Here is an 18046-nt window from a genome sequence, read left to right as displayed (position 1 = left end):
TTAAGAGCATGAGCAAAACATATAGAACCAAAGACCCGAGGTGGTAGAAGATGAAGGGACTGATGTGGATAAAGTACCTGATGAGGTATACCCTGGAGAGTGGATGAAGGCATGCGATTGATGAGATAACACGCAGTAAGTACGACATCACCCCAAAACTGATGAGGGACATGGGAATGGAGAAGAAGGGTCCGAGTGGTTTTAAGGAGATGACGATTCTTGCGTTCTGCAACCTCATTCTGTTGAGGGGTATAAGGGCAAGACGTGCGATGTCAAGAAGGTACAAAACTGAGTAGACAAATACTCGCGTGCATTATCACTTTGTAAAGTTCGAAGGGAAGTACCAAATTGAGTTTTTATTTCAAGGAAAAAGGATTCAAAAATAGAAAACAATTCTGAACGATCCTTCATTAGATATAACCATGTACAACGGGAAAAATCGTCTATAAAAGTAACAAAATACCTTGACCCCATTGTAGAAGAAACACGACTCGGACCCCAAACATCAGAATGAACCAAAGCAAAAGGAGACATAGCCCGACTCTCAATGCGAGGAGAAAAAGAACTACGAACATGCTTACCTAATTGACACGACTCACAAGACAAAGACTCTAAATGAGAAAGACTAGGATGTAACTATTTCAACTTATTAAGACCTGGATGTCCCAACTGAGCATGAATAAGAAGTGGAGATGCCGCCGCCGAACCAACAAAAGATGGTTGTTGAAGCCAATATAGGCCATGAGATTCACATCCGAAGCCAATCATCCTCCTCGTACTCCGGTCCTGTAAGGAAACAGACTTGTTAGTAAAAGAAATGACACAATCAAGAGATCGAGTAAGTTGACTTATCGACAATAAATTAAAGGGAGCGCCGGGAACATAAAGAACATTATGAATGAAAAGAGATGAAGAAGGATGAACAATGCCAATACCCTGGGATTGAGTTTGGGAACCATTGGCCATGGTGACCAATGGTAAATTACCAGAAGTAGTGAGAGAGGAAAATAAGGATTTATTACCAGTGATATGATCGGTGGCCCCAGAATCAAGAACCCAAGAACCCGAAGAACGAGATATGCCAGCAAAGGAAGTACCAGCGTCTGCAATGGTAGCAGTGGAACCCGAAGCCTATCGATCCTCAAACCATTTCAGAAAGTCAGTATAAGAAGGTGTTGAAGTCGAATCAGGTGTTAACTGTGAAGTGGAAGCTGAAGGAGCAACAGAACTCTGAACAATCTGAGCAGCACGAGGAGGACGACCATGTAGACTCCAGCATTTATCAATCGTGTGTCCCGGTCGGTGGCAATGATCACACCAAGGGCGTCCTTTGCCACCCTTGCGAGGTGGAGGTCCTTTGTGTCGAGAGACCAAAGCTGACGAGTCGACAGGAACAGAAGAAGGCATCGTCAAGACTTTGGCCGAGACACGGAGAAGAGTCGCCCAGGTATTTTCCATGGTAGCTTCTGTGGGGCTGCCCAGGATCTGGTCACGGACATGAGAATAATCTGTGGGCAGACCATATAAAGCCAAAGACATAAAAAATTTCTTCCGATTTTCAAGCTCTTCAACAGGATCGGCCGCAGGTGGGAGCAGTTCATTGAAGTCACAAAGAAGGCTAGAAACTGAACCCAGATAAGTTGACATTGAATCCTTAATCTGATGGGCGCTGAAGATGGTCATGAGATCTTCACAAACTTGATATAGTCGCCGAGAGGTGTTTGTAAAGAGTTATTGAGCTTGTGTCCAAACAGCTTTGCAGGTTTTGTGAGTACGGAAGACATTCCTAAGAGATGAATGGATGGTGGCTCGGATAATACAACATAATTGAGCGTCAACCTTCTTCCACAGAGGACGATCGGCGACTTGAACATCTTCTTCAGTTTGAGTGAGATGTGTCTCATAACCTTGTCCAACAAGCCAAAGCTCAATGTGAGATGCCCAAGAAATATAATTTTTACCATCCAACTGCTCGGAAGAAAGAGGTGCAGTTATATGGTTGGTAAAGATTGAGGTATCTGGCTTTGGGGCGCCAGATGCAGCCATGAATAGAGCTGTGAACCAGACTGCTGGAATATATGATGTGAGCTTGCTTAGCAACCAATCCACAGAAGAAGAAAGAACTGATCGTATCAGGAAACTAGCTGACAACTGCACCGGATTTGTTTTGGAAAGGCTTTTGCTAGGAGAACCAACAGCGGTAGAGCCCAGAGCCGCTGCGGGCAAGAGAGAGTAAAAGAGCAGAAGAAGCCTTCGGCCGGAGAGAAGAAAGAAAGAGGAGGTGGCGCAGGGAAAGCTCGTGGGCCCTAGCTTCGCGTGAGAAGAAATGTGCGAATAGAGGCAGAACGGAAGGCGGCGGCGGCGCAGAGGGAGATGTCATCGCTGAACGGAAGGCGGCGGCGGCGCAAGGTGCTGCTCGCAGCGAGGAAGATCGGGCGGCGCTAATGAGGGAGAGGCGCGGCGAGAGAGAGGCGCGGCGAGAGAGGCGCGACGAGGGAAAGCTCGCGCTGAACGGAAGGGGGAAAGCTCGCGCCAATGTCGTCGCTGGCTGGGATCGGAGGAAGATCGGGCGCAGCGCAAGAACAAGGAGCTGCTCGCGGCAAGGGAGATGCGTGGCGCTGAGATAAGGAAATTAGGTTTAGGGTTTTAACCTAGCTCTGATACCATGTACAAAGTAAAACCTAAAATCTCGTGTATATTTAGGAACCACGAGTTAGGCCTTTATATAGAAAAGAAGAATAAACCAAAAGACCAAACTACCCCTATACTTATTCTAACAATAATATTATTATTATTATTAATGGTGATATATATAAATAAATAAATTTGAATAATATTTTAGAATTTTTTATTATTTTAGATTTTTTTGGGATAATTTTATTAGCCTTTAGACCATATCTATTTAGTTAATCTCAACTATAGTTAGGAGTTGATTGATTCAATTGATCAAAATTTTAATAAAAAAAAGTTAAGTTAAAAAAAAAGATGTCCTTCATGCACGCGATTGTGCGCTCACCGCCACTGCCTCGGCCAATACCACCTTTGCTCGCGCTCAACGACCGTCGATCTTGCTACTCGCGTTTGACAACCAGTGAGCTGCATGCCACCTCCGACCCCGGTGAGCCTTTCACACGAAGGAATGACGGCGACGCCGAGCCAACACCGCCCTCACTGCTTGCTGCTCACCCTCGCGATTGGATTCCCGTTAACCCCAGAATCAAGGAAAGCGCCACTTTTACGAGGGAATCACATTCTGGGTCGCATGCCGCATTTACTGACGTGTCGGACATGCATCATTACTTGAGAATGCTCATTACCTAAACCAAATAAGGTTTTTGTTGATAACCTTGGATAGAACACCAAGGTTATCAACAATAACCTTGAACCAAACACACCCTTAGAGTTATTGTTTAAGTTAATATGCCATACTCCACTTTCAAGAACAAATTGTTAATATCTTTACCAAGCAAGATGATCAAGGTGATTTACCATTTTAGGTGATAAGCAAGACATGAAAGACAAATTAGAATGCCATATTATGTGATTTACCAATATCCATACTTAAGGATTCAAATAATTATAAGTTTGGCTATTAACTTTGCATGGTTCATTAGCTTAGGCATAGTAAGGCTTGGATCCTATATGTAATATGATGTAATTACTTAATTATATGAGGATTTCATCTCAACAAACTTGATTATATGTTTACAAAATGCCGACAAACTTTATTTGGAATCATCACTTGGTCCTCAGAAATTGGGATGGATAAACCCCTAGTTTCAATATATTGTAAAATACAAGTCTAACTAGAATCAATTCAATTTTTTCTTCTTTTCTGTTCATTTTCCTGGATGATCTGTACATTATGATTATTAAATTTTCAGAGACTTTTCTGTCTTTCATGGTGAAATAAATAGTATATCAGTAAATTTATTTCCATCAATATACAACATTAAGGCTCCAAACCTGGTCTGAAAGACAATATTACATGTAACAAACAATATTTAATACTAAAAGTAGACAAGTTCTAACAATCTTTATTTGATTCCATGGTTAAATGCTTAGGTTCTAATATTACCTTCGGAAACTAATCTTGGAGCGACATTGGTGGGACGCATGTAGTGTGTAATTATTCCAATGGGTACAGGTGCCGCAGCAAGAGCACGATATAACTTTCTGACCTGTTTTTCCTGCATTTATTATCAGAATTTTTAAGAATTTAGAAAAATCACAATAAGCAAGACATACTGAGACAATACATACTAAACCAGACAATTGCATGGTTTAAAATTTTTTGTATGAGGCTATGAGCTGCCCCAACCATTCTGATCAGAAACCAATATATTTCAAGAAAGTTTGTCTGCATTTTGTAAACATATAATCAAGTTTGTTGAGATGAAATCCTCATATAATTAAGTAATGCTCTAACGTGGAAAAATTGGATCCCTTTTATATGCTCTACATTCTATGCAAAGAATAATGTTATAGTTAAATGCGCATAATCAAACGTGGAAAAAATACACTCTAGATATGATAATTACCAAATAAAAAATTGTTTGAATTAATTTATTCCCCTAAGTTAAAGGATATACCAAAATAAATTTTTATAAAATCTAAAATTTTAAAAATTAATTCCTAATTTGAATTAAATAACTTTATAATCTCCAATACATTACCAATATAGATGTGTTGTTGAATAGCATAAGGTAAAGAGAATACCCATAGATAGATAGGAACTGAAGTGTTTAAAGACAAACCCTAATCATGCTGTGAAATTCTGAGCAGAAATCTTTTGTTCTAGCGAATACAACACTGCAAAAACAGCAATTTCATTTGATTAAACATTAATGCACTTATATGAAAGAACATTTTTTATGAGTTCAAGAAAAAACTAACCAGCCTTCGGTACAATTGTCTATTTGATGGGTGGTCCTCAGTGGAGCATCAAAGCCTAAGGCACGAGAAGCAAAAGTGGCACAGCATTCTTCAATGTTATCTGCTGTCCCTCCTACCTAAAGCAGAATTGACCTTAGTTTAATAGCTCAACCAAGTATATAAGCAACAATAACAAACAATAAATTTGGATACGAATTTCGAACGGATGAGTTACATGGAAGAGATACTGCACATATCCAATTACGTTACCTTATTGAAAAATTCATAGTTTAAATCTCATTTTGCAATGGTCAATGTGGACAAAATGTGCCATTGCACTAGTACAGAAACTGAAACCATGTTGTCACTGAAGGATCGAAAGGGAGTGATAGGGGGGGGTGTTTGAATATTGCTCTTTTAAAAAACTTTTCTTCTGAACCGTTAAGATAAGAGCAGTGCAGTGGAATATAAAAGACTCGTTTCGGTTACCTGGTTCGAAGCCTAGGTCTACTCCTACTCCAAGACCCGTGATCTCTTGATCGCACCGTTCGGCAATCCACTATAATTCTTCTTTCCGAAATCTCCGGAAAGAAATAATTCGTACAATGAAAGATGTAAGATAGTAACAGCCTACTATCTTACTAGTAAATAAGTACAATTCAAGCTAATAAAAATATACTGAACAATTAAGAAGCATTGCAGATCGTCGACACTTTATCGGAGTAGTAGCTTGCTTGAAGAATTGTTGCAGAGCAGTTGCACGAACAAGGATTTAGCACAGAGGTGAACTTTAAACTAATGCATAGCCTTGGATCTCAAACTCTTCTTTTATAAGCATCGTTACCATTCGATCGACCAATCCTCGGGTTTGGTCGACTGAACACGCTGCCTTTCTTCTTTGCTGAATCCAATCTTCGAGCATTTATGATCTTTAATGGTTCGGTCGACCGATCACCTTGTTCGATCAACTGCATAGTGAATTTCCCTCTTCACCGAGATTCGCACTTAATGTTGCTTTAATGAGATGATCGTTCGATCAACCGATCCACTGGTTCAGTCGATCGATCAGCGAGGTTTCCTTCTTGGCTTCAGCTTGGTCTGATCTTTGCCACATCATCAAGGTCTGGTCGACCGATCATCTGGTTCGGTCGATCAATCAAGCTTTGATCAGAATCTGCTCTGCTTTGGTTTGAACTAGTCTCTGGTCTAAGTTAACCTTGTTCGGTCGATCGATCCCAGTGTTCGATCGACCGATCAAGTTGTTCCCTGCAAAACAGAGTTAGACAATTCCCTACAACACAAAGGTTAGCACAGTAATATAATAAGATGCATGAATAGTACAAGACAATAACACTATCCTTATCTCAACTTGAAAACCTTCTCGATTTCTTCAGTTGGATCAGCGACCTAGGGTTTGTTCCTTTCTGGAACACGACTTCGCTCCTCGAGTTTCATACCTCAACTTACCTGCCAAACATTGGTCCTCCAGACCTGTTTAGACTTTCTCTGCTCAGTGTCTGATCCCTGATCCACTAAAACTTTTCCTGCAATACTACATTAGCCAATAACAATAATAGTAATACAGAACCATATGGTAAAACTAAACTTAGAATTACCAAGATCCGCTGGTCCGATCGACCATTCGATCAACCTTGCTTGGAGTTCACTCCTTCAAGACTTTTCGTTACCTAAGATTACCCTCCCTAGGATTTTCTCCATCTGGCTTCACTCACCAGAACCTAGAGTTACCTTCCTTTAGGGTTTTCTCCACCTGGCTTCACTCACTAGGACGTAAGGTTACCTCCTCCTAGGGTTTTCTCTACCTGGCTTCACTCACCAAGACTCAACATTGGATCAGCCCACCAGGGATTCAATATCAGGTCCTCCAACCTTTCGAATCCACCTGACTTCCACGATCTACCGAGATTTCCCTTACCTAGCCATAATTAGGACTTCCCTTGCCTAACCGTAGTTAGGACTAGTCACTTGGTTGACTTCTCACCCTTGCCTAGCTGTGACTAGGACTTCCCTTGATCAAGCTCATTTAAACATATTTGTCGGACATTAAAACCTTGGAGGTCAATTGCACCAACAATCACGAGGAAAAATTACTTATTTCAATTAGCCACGCAATACAAATCATGCATGTATTTGTTTCAGCACTTGGAAGGGTATCAACGCTGATGATGCCCAAAAAGGGTGACTGAGCAATTAAGTATTTGCCTTCCTTCTTCCTCTTCTCATCATCCTTTAGTTCACTAAATCCATCATTGCTCCTCAATTTAGATGATTATGTTTAATAGGTTGTAAGAAGGGGAGTCTTGGCGCAACGGTAAAGTTGTTGCCATGTGACCAAAAGGTCACGAGTTTGAATCCTGGAAACAGCCTCTTGCAAAAAGTAGGGTAAGGCTGCGTACAATGGATCCTTCCCCGGGACCCCGCATGACGGGAACTTCGTGCACCGGGTTGCCTTTTTTTTTTATGTTTAATAGGTTGTAAAACTTGCTTTGATTGAGCCACAGGAAATTAACTTTAATTATTATTTAAAAGGGAATAAATAATTTTAGTGAATACAACCAAGTTAGATTAAGTTATAGGAGCTAACTATTCGTTTACCAATTTTGTATTAGAATCAATGTAATAGAGGCACACACCAATCCAACTAAGACTTGAACCTGACTAGAGACGGATAGATGAATAGTTGAAACCCTACAATTCAAGTGTTAGATGTTCATGAGAGCTCATGTGTGAGTCTAGTCGATCATGTCAAGTATTATATGAAGCAGAAACCTAAGAGTAAAACAATACAATGTTAACACGACTCTTTTACGAGGTTCAGAGACCCCACTCCTACTTCACGACCTATGCCATGTCCAGTGCATCACCCTTGCAAATCCATTAAATTGGTTTTTTTCACAATAGGCAACAGAGCAAGTCTCTTACAGTTGCAATATTAGGATGATCATATGAAGCACAACTATCAAATAAAAGATGAAATGAAAAGCATAGGGAGAAAAAATTAGTAATGAGTTGTGTACGAAAACTTTCAACTTGAATTGAAAGTCCATGTGAGCACATGTTCACTAAAGAATAAAGAATGTTTTTATGTAACCTTTTATGCTCAAAGCTCTCAAGGCTCCAATGGGCAACTGACTCATGTACAAATGATCATTGAACCTCCAACGACTACATCAACACTCAACCATGAAGGGGAGCCTTGGCGCAACGGTAAAGTTATTGCCATGTGACCAAAAAGGTCATGAGTTCGAATCTTGGAAATAACCTCTTGCAAAAAGCAGGGTAAGGTTGCGTACAATGGATCCTTCCCCGGGACCTCGCATGGCGGGAGCTTCGTGCACCGGGCTGCCCCTTTTTGTTCATCAAAACCTCACATTCAGTCAACTCCCTTGTCAACTGAGTTGCTTGAGTTAATTAATTATACTTCAGTTGATTGGTTACTTGAATGAATTTTATTGGTAATCCCTCCACTAGGTTTACACCCATGTAAACCTATGTGAAATTGAACCTCTAGCTCAGGTTTGTTGTGACAGATAATTCCTAAAACTAGAATCTTAAAAATCTAATTTTCAGTCTCAAAATTACTCTCCCTCTTGATCTCTCCTGTCTCTCATCTCTTGATCTTGCGCATCGCAATCCACCAGCGTTGACGCAAGCTACCATAGCACCAACAAGAACACCCAAAGTCGTAGCTTATGTTGTCACACACCCTCTTGATCTCTCCCTCTCCCATCTATAATCTCTCATTTTTATGTCGTCATCCACCAATGCCATCACACACCATGGTCAGTTTGAATGCTTAAAGCCATAGCTGACACAGTCTTCCTCTCACCTCACCTCTCACTCTCACAGCTAAGGACACACACCATTTGACACCACCATTCAAACTGATAAAACACCTAAAGCAATGTACTTCAATCTTGTTCTCCCTCTACCCTAGTTGTCGTATTCTCGCATTGCAGTTGTGGCCAATAGTTGGGCATAGACTATTTTAAAACCTTATTCTGACACATAGCACAACCATCCAAGTTCAGCCATCAAATTCCTTTTGTCAGCATTTAGATTTAACTATACAAAGGATATTTATTTATATATAATTCTTTGAGACTTTGTATCTCTCTGAAACTTTAAAATAGTTAATTTTACTAACCTGCTTTCTAGCTCTTATCTATGTTGGCAGAATTGATTTCTAGTTTGATATGAAAAACGACCAATTAACCACTGGTTTGACTAGTTCACTAGTGATCTAGAGCTTTTTTGATTCAGTTCTAATAACTATAATTATAGGAGATGCAAGTATCAAAAGGAATTTCAGCACTAAGAATACTTAACAAAGTCAACGACTCACAAAGAATAAATCTATAAACCCAAAAATAATAATAATTGATTATATAGTACTTATTGGGATTGCCGTTTTAAAAAAGGCCAACCATAATTTAGTTGGTACTGAAATTTTAAGTCATCCTTCAGTCAAAAGTTGATATATCCATATTATCTTCGGTCAAAAGTTGATATATCCACATTATTTGACTTTGCACTGGATCGTGATACAACGTTTTACTTTTTACTCTTCCATTATCTCGCGTACAATAATATGAAATAGATCTTCTATCCATTTTGGAACATACCCAATCTGCGTCTAAGAAACATTCAATATGAGTGTGCCCATAATTTTTATATATGATAGCTCATACAGGTGCTCCCTCTAAGTAACACAAAAGTTACTCTAACGTTGCCCAATGATGAATGGTTGAAAATGACATCAATTGACTAAAAATACTAACATAATATGCAATATCTAGATGAGTCACAGAAAGATAATTAAACTTCCCAACCAACCTTTGATATCTCTTAGGATGTTCAAATAGTTCTCTATCTCTTGTGAGGTGCATATACTGAGTCATTGGAGCACTACAAGGCTTTGCCCCTAATTTTTCTATCTCAGTTAATAAGTCGAGGACATATTTTTTCTGAGATAAAAATATACTTTTTTTACTCCTCGTAACTTCAATACCCAAGAAATACTTTAGCACTCCTAAGTCTTTTGTGTGAAACTGAGTATGAATGAGAAATTTAAGAAATGAGATTCCTGTAGTATCACTTCTAGTGATAATAATATCATTCACATATACAACTAATAGAATGATACTAGCTCTTGTCCCTTGTAGAACACAGAATGATCAGACTTGCTTTTCATCATACCAAACTTTTCAACAACATGACTAAATTTTCAAAACCAAGCACAAGGACTCTGTTTTGAACCAAACAGAGGTTTTTGAAGACGACAAACTTGTCCGGACTCCCCTATGTAACAAAACAAGGAGGTTGCCCTATAAACCTCCTCTTGAAGATCACCATGAAAAAGAATATTCTTGATATCAAGTTGATATAAAGGCCAATAATAAGTAATGACCATTGAAATAAACAATTGAGTAAATGTCATCTTTGCAACAGGAGAAAAAATGTCATAATAATCTACCCCATAGGTCTAATCATAGCATTTAGCGACAAGATGAGCTTTTAATCTGGCAACTGACCTATCCAAATTAACTTTAACTGAATACTCATTTGCATCCCATAGCCCATTTCCCTAAAGGTAGATTGACCAAGTCCCAAGTGCCATTATCATCTAAAATATTTATCTTTTCTATCTTGCATCTTTCCAACCAGGATGAGATATGACCTCAGAGACAGTTTTAGGAATAGAGATAGAGTCAAGTGAAGTAGTAAAAGAAAAAGAGGAAGACGACAAACCGTTATAAGAGACAAAAGAAGAAGTAGGATAAGCAATGTTTACCTTTGCGTAAAGCAATAGGAAGATCATCGATCGCGACTGAATTTGGATTTGATGACGAAGTAGTAGATGCAGGACATGAATAAGGAGGTTAATGCCTAGAATAGACTTGAATAATAGGTGGCTTGATGAAGTTGATTCCGGGACGGGTGTAGAGGATGTGATAGAATATACCAACAAATCATCTTCCTCCCTTTGACGAGTTGGAATAGGTGACGATGGGAAATAAGGTGTGTCTTCCATGAAGATAACATCAATTAAGACAAGATATTCGTTAATTTGGGACAATTACACCTATACTTATTTCAAAGACAAGAATAACTAAGGAAAATACACTTCAGACTTGGGATCTAATTTAATGAATGTGGATGAACATCCCAAACAAAACAAGTGCTACAAAATATCCTAGAGTTAATAAGAAACGACTTATTGGGAAAAATGACTTTGTAAGGGATCTCACTGTGAAGAACTTTGGATGACATGCGGTTAATGAGAAAACATGCAGTAGAAACTGCATCGGCCCAAAAAGGCATGGGAACATTCATTTGAAATAAAAGGGTTGTGCAGTCTCAAGATGATGTTTGCTTTTACATTTAGCCACATCATTTTGGGATGGAGTATCAACACAAGAGGTTTTCTGAAGAATACCATTTTGACTTATATAAGATTGGAATAAACTAGGTGTTCGTAAAGTACCGATGGACGCATTGGGATGGACACATTGAACTGAGTTTAACTCAGCAAAAAGGCACAAAACAAATAAAACAACTCAGAATAATTTTTCATTAAATATAACAAATTGCACAAGAATAATCATCCACAAAAGTAACAAAATATCTAAGACCATATTTAAATAAAATAGGACAGGACCCCAAATATTAGAATGAACTAATTCAAAAGAAATAATAACACGTTTATTTACTCTAGGACTCGAACTAAAATAGTGATGTTTTGCAAATTGGCACGACTCAATCTAATGAAGACACATTACCATATTGTGGACAAAATTTTTTGAGCAAAGGGAGAGATGGATATCCCAACCTACAATGAGCCTCGAAAAGAAAAGTGATACTCGAGCAAGTAAAAAAATTTGGGAGCGGTGTATCATTAATAGAGGCCTCCAAACTCGTGTCGTTTACCAATAATCTTTTTCGTCAAAAGATCTTGAAATAAGCAATAATTAGGAAAAAATGAGATGGAACAGTTAAGATTACGAGTTAATTGACTAATAGAGATCAAATTAAAGGATAAACTAGGTAAATGTAAGACAGAGGACGAAGAAAGCAAGGGGGTAGGATTGATAGTGTCAAATATGAGCACAAGATGGAGACCCATCAGCTAAAGTAACAGTAGGAGTGTTAACTTTCGACTGAAAGGTAGAAAAGAGACTAGAATTACCTGTCATATTATCCACGGCACCACAATCAATGGCTTATTTGGAGGATGAGGAAAGAAGACATACGATTTGTTTACTGAATCAGAAATAGCAGTGATAGAGGAAGATAAAGACTTGAGTGACTCCTGATATTTTGCGAACTTGGCAAATTCATTTGCAGAGATAAGAACTGATTTATTAAAAGCATCATTAGTGGATGCAATGGCCAAGCGTTTTTGCTGATTTTTATACTAAAGCTTTCTACACTCAAACTTTGTATGACTTGGCTTGCGACAGTAGTTGCACAATATACTGCTTGAATTCGGCGTTCGAGTTTCAAAGTCTTGTGAACTACCTCCTTTGTTTCCACTGCGACTAGTTGATCTTCTAGGCACATAACTAGTATTGCGACCCACCAAAGCACTACCAAGCTGAATGGATGTGGTACTTTCTGTACGAAGAATACGACTAAATACATCTTGTAAAGAGGAGACTTAAGAACTAGAGAGAACTTGTGACTTAGCAGACTCAAATTCAGGAGATAGACTAGCAAGGAAGCTCATGATAGCCATTTGCTTTCGTTGGCATTGTTGAACTTTCACATTAGAGCTAAAGGGCAGTAGTATATTAAGTTACTCATATGTCTTCTTGAATGCCATAAAATAATTGATCAGAGGTTGATCTTGTTTTTCCCCACATTAAAATGCTTTGCAAACCTCGTACATGCGAGAGAGATTTCCTTTTCCAGAATACAAAAATTCTAAGTAATCCATTATTTCTTTAACAAATTCACAATGATTGATCAAACTAATTACCTCACTATCAATACAATTCTGAATCTAAAGGACCAAGTGAGTATCCTCTTTGAGTCATGTCTGCTTCCAATCATCTTGAGGAGGGTCATTGGTTAAATGACCATCTTTGTCAATATTTAGTAGATAAAGACGAATAGTCTTTTTACTCAATCCAAGTAGTTCGAACTATTTAGCTTATAGTCTGTGATCTTAGACATTACAGGTACCACATACATCACAACAGAAGACTTATTCTTGGTCATAAGACATTATCCCAAACAAAGACAAATATGAGAAGAATTTGAAGGAATACCACGACACAGCGGTTGCTGGGCGATGAGTTGATGATCAAGAAGGTAGCGATGACAACACAAAGAAACTATGTCCAGGGAGGGCAACGATGGCGACCACTCGATGAGGAGAACAGTGACTGCTGCTGCTCATTGGAGCTTTAGGCATGGTATCTCTAAAGCCACCAGAGGTTGTGTTCGCCAAAGAACTTCTTCTCGAAGGGATGTCCAATGAGGTGGAAGATGTTGGGACAAACGTTGGCAAACACCTTGTGCGACAACTCGGTGAAGCGCACGAAGATAACGAAGTGGCTAACCAGGAAATTAGTGGAGACGTCGAGGTAGCAAGCGAGAACCGCCTGGCACGCCTAGAAGACTGTCGGGTTGGTGCGTAGGCATTTGAGGTGCGTAGGCATAAGGGAAGAAGGGGCGGCGATGACTGGCTTTGTTGCACATGGATAGATTTACAGGTTCCAAATGATAACGCTTCACACATGGCACTAAAACAAAATTGCCAACTGCTAGAAAGGAATACGGTGGCGCAGTGGAGAGGCCATGGGAGGTGGCATCGTCGAGAGAAGGAAGAGAGTCGGTGGTCGTCGAGAGAAGGAAAAGAGCCAGTGGGAGGCAGCTCCCTAATTTTGACGCGGACAGAAGAAAACAAAGTAGCGGTGCAAACAAGGGGTGATGCGGATAGAACCCTAATTTGGCTCTAATACTATGTTACTTGAGATAAAAAGAATACACCCGCTTTATTGAATAGTGAGCCATATTTATATACAAAGTAGGGATCTAAACTACAATTAGACAATTAGTCTAATTGACAGATATATATTAACTAATATATACCGATATTATGGTAACTAATATATACAGAAATAGTATCTAATATATGGATAATATTTACCAAATTTGCAAGGATAGATTTATTTCCAAGATTGAGCCAGCGCCTTTCAAGGCACCGCCAACCCCTCTTGTTGCATAATCTTCGAATTAACAAAAAATTTAAGTTTGAGCTCTAAGATTTAATCTATATCAGATAGATTGTTTGCACTTCATGTTGCATCAATTGGTACTAGAGTCAAACCGTGTTCCATGCTCTTGGTACTCAAACTCCTCTTGGTGCTCGCCTCTTTGTGACCACCCTGTTCATTTCTCACACTTTCCACCACTTGCAAGTCCTCCAATCAAGTCCTTGTGCAGACCTACAACCAGCTGCAATCTTGCAAGCAGCCACCTCCACCTAGGCCTCAGTCTAGAATCTCTACACCTAGGAATTCTTAGCCACCAATCTTTATCCCCATGTTGCTTTTTCAACATCATCAAGCACCAACAGATATGCCACTTCCTAGAGGATTGCACCCTTGCATGCTACTTGTAGGCAGTACTCGCTACCTCCTGCAAAACCCACACAAAAATTTCCTCCTCCACGAGTATGTTTCAGACTTAGGCACACCAACACCAAGCTCTCTTGCGCACTGGCATCAATCTTTTGTTGTAGCTCCTGCTAGCAGATTCCACACTTGCTTCGGAGCCCTTTAGCACTCACTTTAGATTTGACTACCATGCCTTCTTTGAACTCTGATTTCCCTATAACAACAATGACTGCAAAGACAAATCACATCACCAGGACCTCTTCTTCCCTTGCCAACACTAAATCCACCCAAGATCTGCATGTCAGAATTCCTAAGCAGCAAACCTCATATGCGATGATCCCTCTAACCATCCACTGACTTGCTAGCTTTAGCCTCTTGCTCAAGCAAGATGATGTAATCAACATGCAGTTCCCAATAAAAACAGATCCCACCTTTGTGCATCTACTTGGCACACCACCTTGCAGCAGCACTGCCTAAACCCACTGTTGCTGCCAAATCTCCATTTGCCTTCTCGAAGTCTTTTGGTTGTCATGACTCCCAACTCAGGCAAATACCATCCCGAAGACAATCCACTCTCAACACACCTCCAAAGCTAACCTGCAATCTCAAGCTGACACAGTCAATGTCTTGCATCAGCGAGGTTGGGCTCCAACAGTCGAATAGTAAAAGCTAAGAATAAAAAATAAATAAAAGGTTGCAAATCTAATGCAAAAGTTGTTAAACCATAACACAGAGAGGATAATTCTAGATTTTATGCGAGAATTTAGGATCCATTGTAACACAGATGGATTTGGTGCAATACATTGCAAAAAATTGCAAGAAAGAGGTCACACCTAAGTGCAACTACTTTATCGATTGAGACTCAAACCTCATGACAACTTCAACGATGGACTACATGTAATTTCGATCCTTAACTATTAGTTGATCTTTAGTCGATACATAATGCTAGTAGGAAATGTCTTCACTATGAATAAACAGTTGTCACCTACTATGTTCTTGCCAAGAGGATGAGATCCCAACTCCCACATAGCATCAAAATACAAGGCCTACCCCCTTCAGAAACCAAGTATAACAAAGGAAGACTCGCATAACTGCTTTAGGTACTTAACTGTGCTTTAGGTGATAATTCATCTTTGTTAAGAGTAAATAATGGTCAAAACAAGTGTGCCTAACACCTTAGGTGGAATACAGTAGATAGTAGATAGGATAGAAACAGTGTAAGGGAACTAGGCATGGAGAAAAGAAGGCATGTGCTTCATAAGATAATATGCAATAAGAATGACATAAATACAAAACCTAAATGGAACCCCCATGTAAATGAAAAGCATACAAGCAATTTAATCAAATAGCAATCCTTTCTTCTATTAATAAAGAGTACTCTTACTAGAGATAAAGAATTGGAAGAAGTGGGTTAAAATTGTTGGTACAGTTGATAGCAATGATCAAACCTAAGTTTTGATAAATGACAAATGAATGAAAGTTAGATGTTGTGTGATCTAACTTTTCTACCAAGTGTGAAGGACTTAATGGGTCTAATACCGGACTGAAATCCAGCGGTATAGAGGATTTGATAGTTGGTGTAGAAGTCTAGATAGGTCAAGGAGTGACCTGATATTTGAGGGGAAGTCCAGCTAGGTCTGCGGGATCTGACAACTGGCTGAAGTCTAGTTGGATCTGCAGACCTGACAACTGGCTGGAAGACCTGATGGGCCGAAGTCAAGTGATTCTATATGGTAAGGTAAGTTACGGGAGGAGATGATCTAGTGAGGACGAGACCCAATTAGGGACTTTAGGCGCTAATCCAGTTTAAACCCATTTTAGAAACCTAGACAGAGACCGTGACTAGATCTTGGTCTCGGAAAGAAAGGATCTAATTACTAACACTTATAAATTGTGCTAATTTTGTTTTGCAGGTTAAATAATTTTTTGTTAGCCTAATATTTTTTTACAAGAGCAAAAACCAAGTTAAGCCTTAGATGAACAGTGTCTGAGGCACCTCAAAGGGTCATAGAGGCACCTCGGAGTGGCGCGGAGGTGCCTTGGATCCAGCAAAGACACCCTCGCATGGATAAAATTTAAGAATAAACTTCTCGTCGCGGGGAGGCGCCTTGGAGAGCGCTGGAGGCGCCTCAGAGTGCTTCAGAGGTGCCTTGGAGAGCATAGAAGGCGCCCTCAAATGGATAAAAGCTGATGCCCGCGCTATTTATCACGACTATAGTTGAAGCGATAAAACTTCGAGTTGGAGGAGCTTCCTATAAGCTTCGAGGCGCTCTCAACACTCTTTAAAAGAACAGTTTGAGCAACACAAAGGAATAACTGAATTACAATCTTCAAACGATTCTTCTGCTGCTACAACTTCGCTCTGCTGGTGCGCTACGGCGCCAAGACATCCGACCGCTGCCGACAAACCAACACCGACACACAAGCGCGCTTATATTCTACAGTGTTGGTAACAATTTACTAATATTGTAAATCTTTTTATTACTTGCAAAAAGGGAGTGTAGGTTGTTACACTTCCTTTCCTTCTATATTTTGTATTCGATTCCCTTTTCCGGTGGTTCCGAAAGAGGTTTTTAGTGAATTATCTGTCGATACAGTCTGAGGGATCGTGGGTCTTGGAGTAGGAGTCGCCGAAGGTTCCAAATGAAGTAACTCCTTGAGTTCTTAGAGTTGTGTTCTGTTTTATTTTTAGTTTTCCCCTGCGTACTCGTTTTATAAAATTGAAAAAGATAGAATTTTAAAAGTCACGTGATTCACCCCCTCTCACGTGCACACCGATCCTACAAGTGATATTAGAGCCTTGTTCGCTCTGAATTGGTGCAACCACCAATTGAGAAGGGGGATTCTTTTTGTTTTCCTTCGTTTCAACTTTAAGTTTTTTTAATCTATCTGAATTGGTATAATTACCTCTTCGGATAATTTTCTCGTTGCAATTTTTTTGAATTGCTCGAATTGGTGCAACACCAATCGAGTTTTCTTATCTTTATCATTTCCCACACTACTAATCCAAGACCTAGTCTTGGGATTTTTTTGTTGCTCGAAGGTTACAACACTGCTTGCCCTCCACTCTTCTGCGGAGACGATTTCCCTACTCAAAGAAAAGAATAGAGGTATACTACCTGAAGACTGATATCGATCAGTAGTGCTTCACCATTCGACGAAGATACAAGGCGCCAATAAATGAAGTTACAAAAGTACCTCTCGACCTAGAAAACTAGAACCTAGAGATGAAAAAGAAGACGCAAATCGAGTTCAAAGCTGTAAACACCCTTCAATGCGGACTGACCAAGGAAGAACTTAACCGGGTCGAACCGTTAGAGAACGCCAAGGAATTCTAGGAAAGACTGATTGAGTTGCACGAAAGCTCAAGTGATGTAAAGGTAACAAAACGTGACCTTCTCCTAAATAGTTTATTTAATATTAAGATGTAGGAAGGAGAGACGACAAACCAACTACACGTGAGGATCAATAACATCCTCAACGGACTCCACATGATTGGCCACTAGATGGAGAACCGAGACATT

General features: G+C 39.6%; 1 protein-coding gene across 1 annotated transcript in view; it reads right to left on the bottom strand.

Moving 5' to 3' along the window:
* The window catches only part of LOC122020956 (RNA pseudouridine synthase 6, chloroplastic-like), a 56934-nt gene that overhangs the window by 10962 nt on the left and 27926 nt on the right, over positions 1 to 18046 (bottom strand). The window contains exons 6-8 of the mRNA XM_042579016.1: positions 4897 to 5012; positions 4758 to 4812; positions 4079 to 4190 (exon numbers count right to left, since the gene is read on the bottom strand). Of these exons, the coding sequence (XP_042434950.1) occupies positions 4079 to 4190; positions 4758 to 4812; positions 4897 to 5012 (283 nt within the window). The remainder of the gene's footprint in view (positions 1 to 4078; positions 4191 to 4757; positions 4813 to 4896; positions 5013 to 18046) is intronic.

The sequence above is a fragment of the Zingiber officinale genome, chromosome 9A (genome assembly GCF_018446385.1).
Source record: "Zingiber officinale cultivar Zhangliang chromosome 9A, Zo_v1.1, whole genome shotgun sequence".
Classification (NCBI taxonomy): domain Eukaryota; kingdom Viridiplantae; phylum Streptophyta; class Magnoliopsida; order Zingiberales; family Zingiberaceae; genus Zingiber; species Zingiber officinale.
Note: the sequence above shows the minus strand (reverse complement) of the source record. Positions and strands in the feature narration are given on the sequence as shown.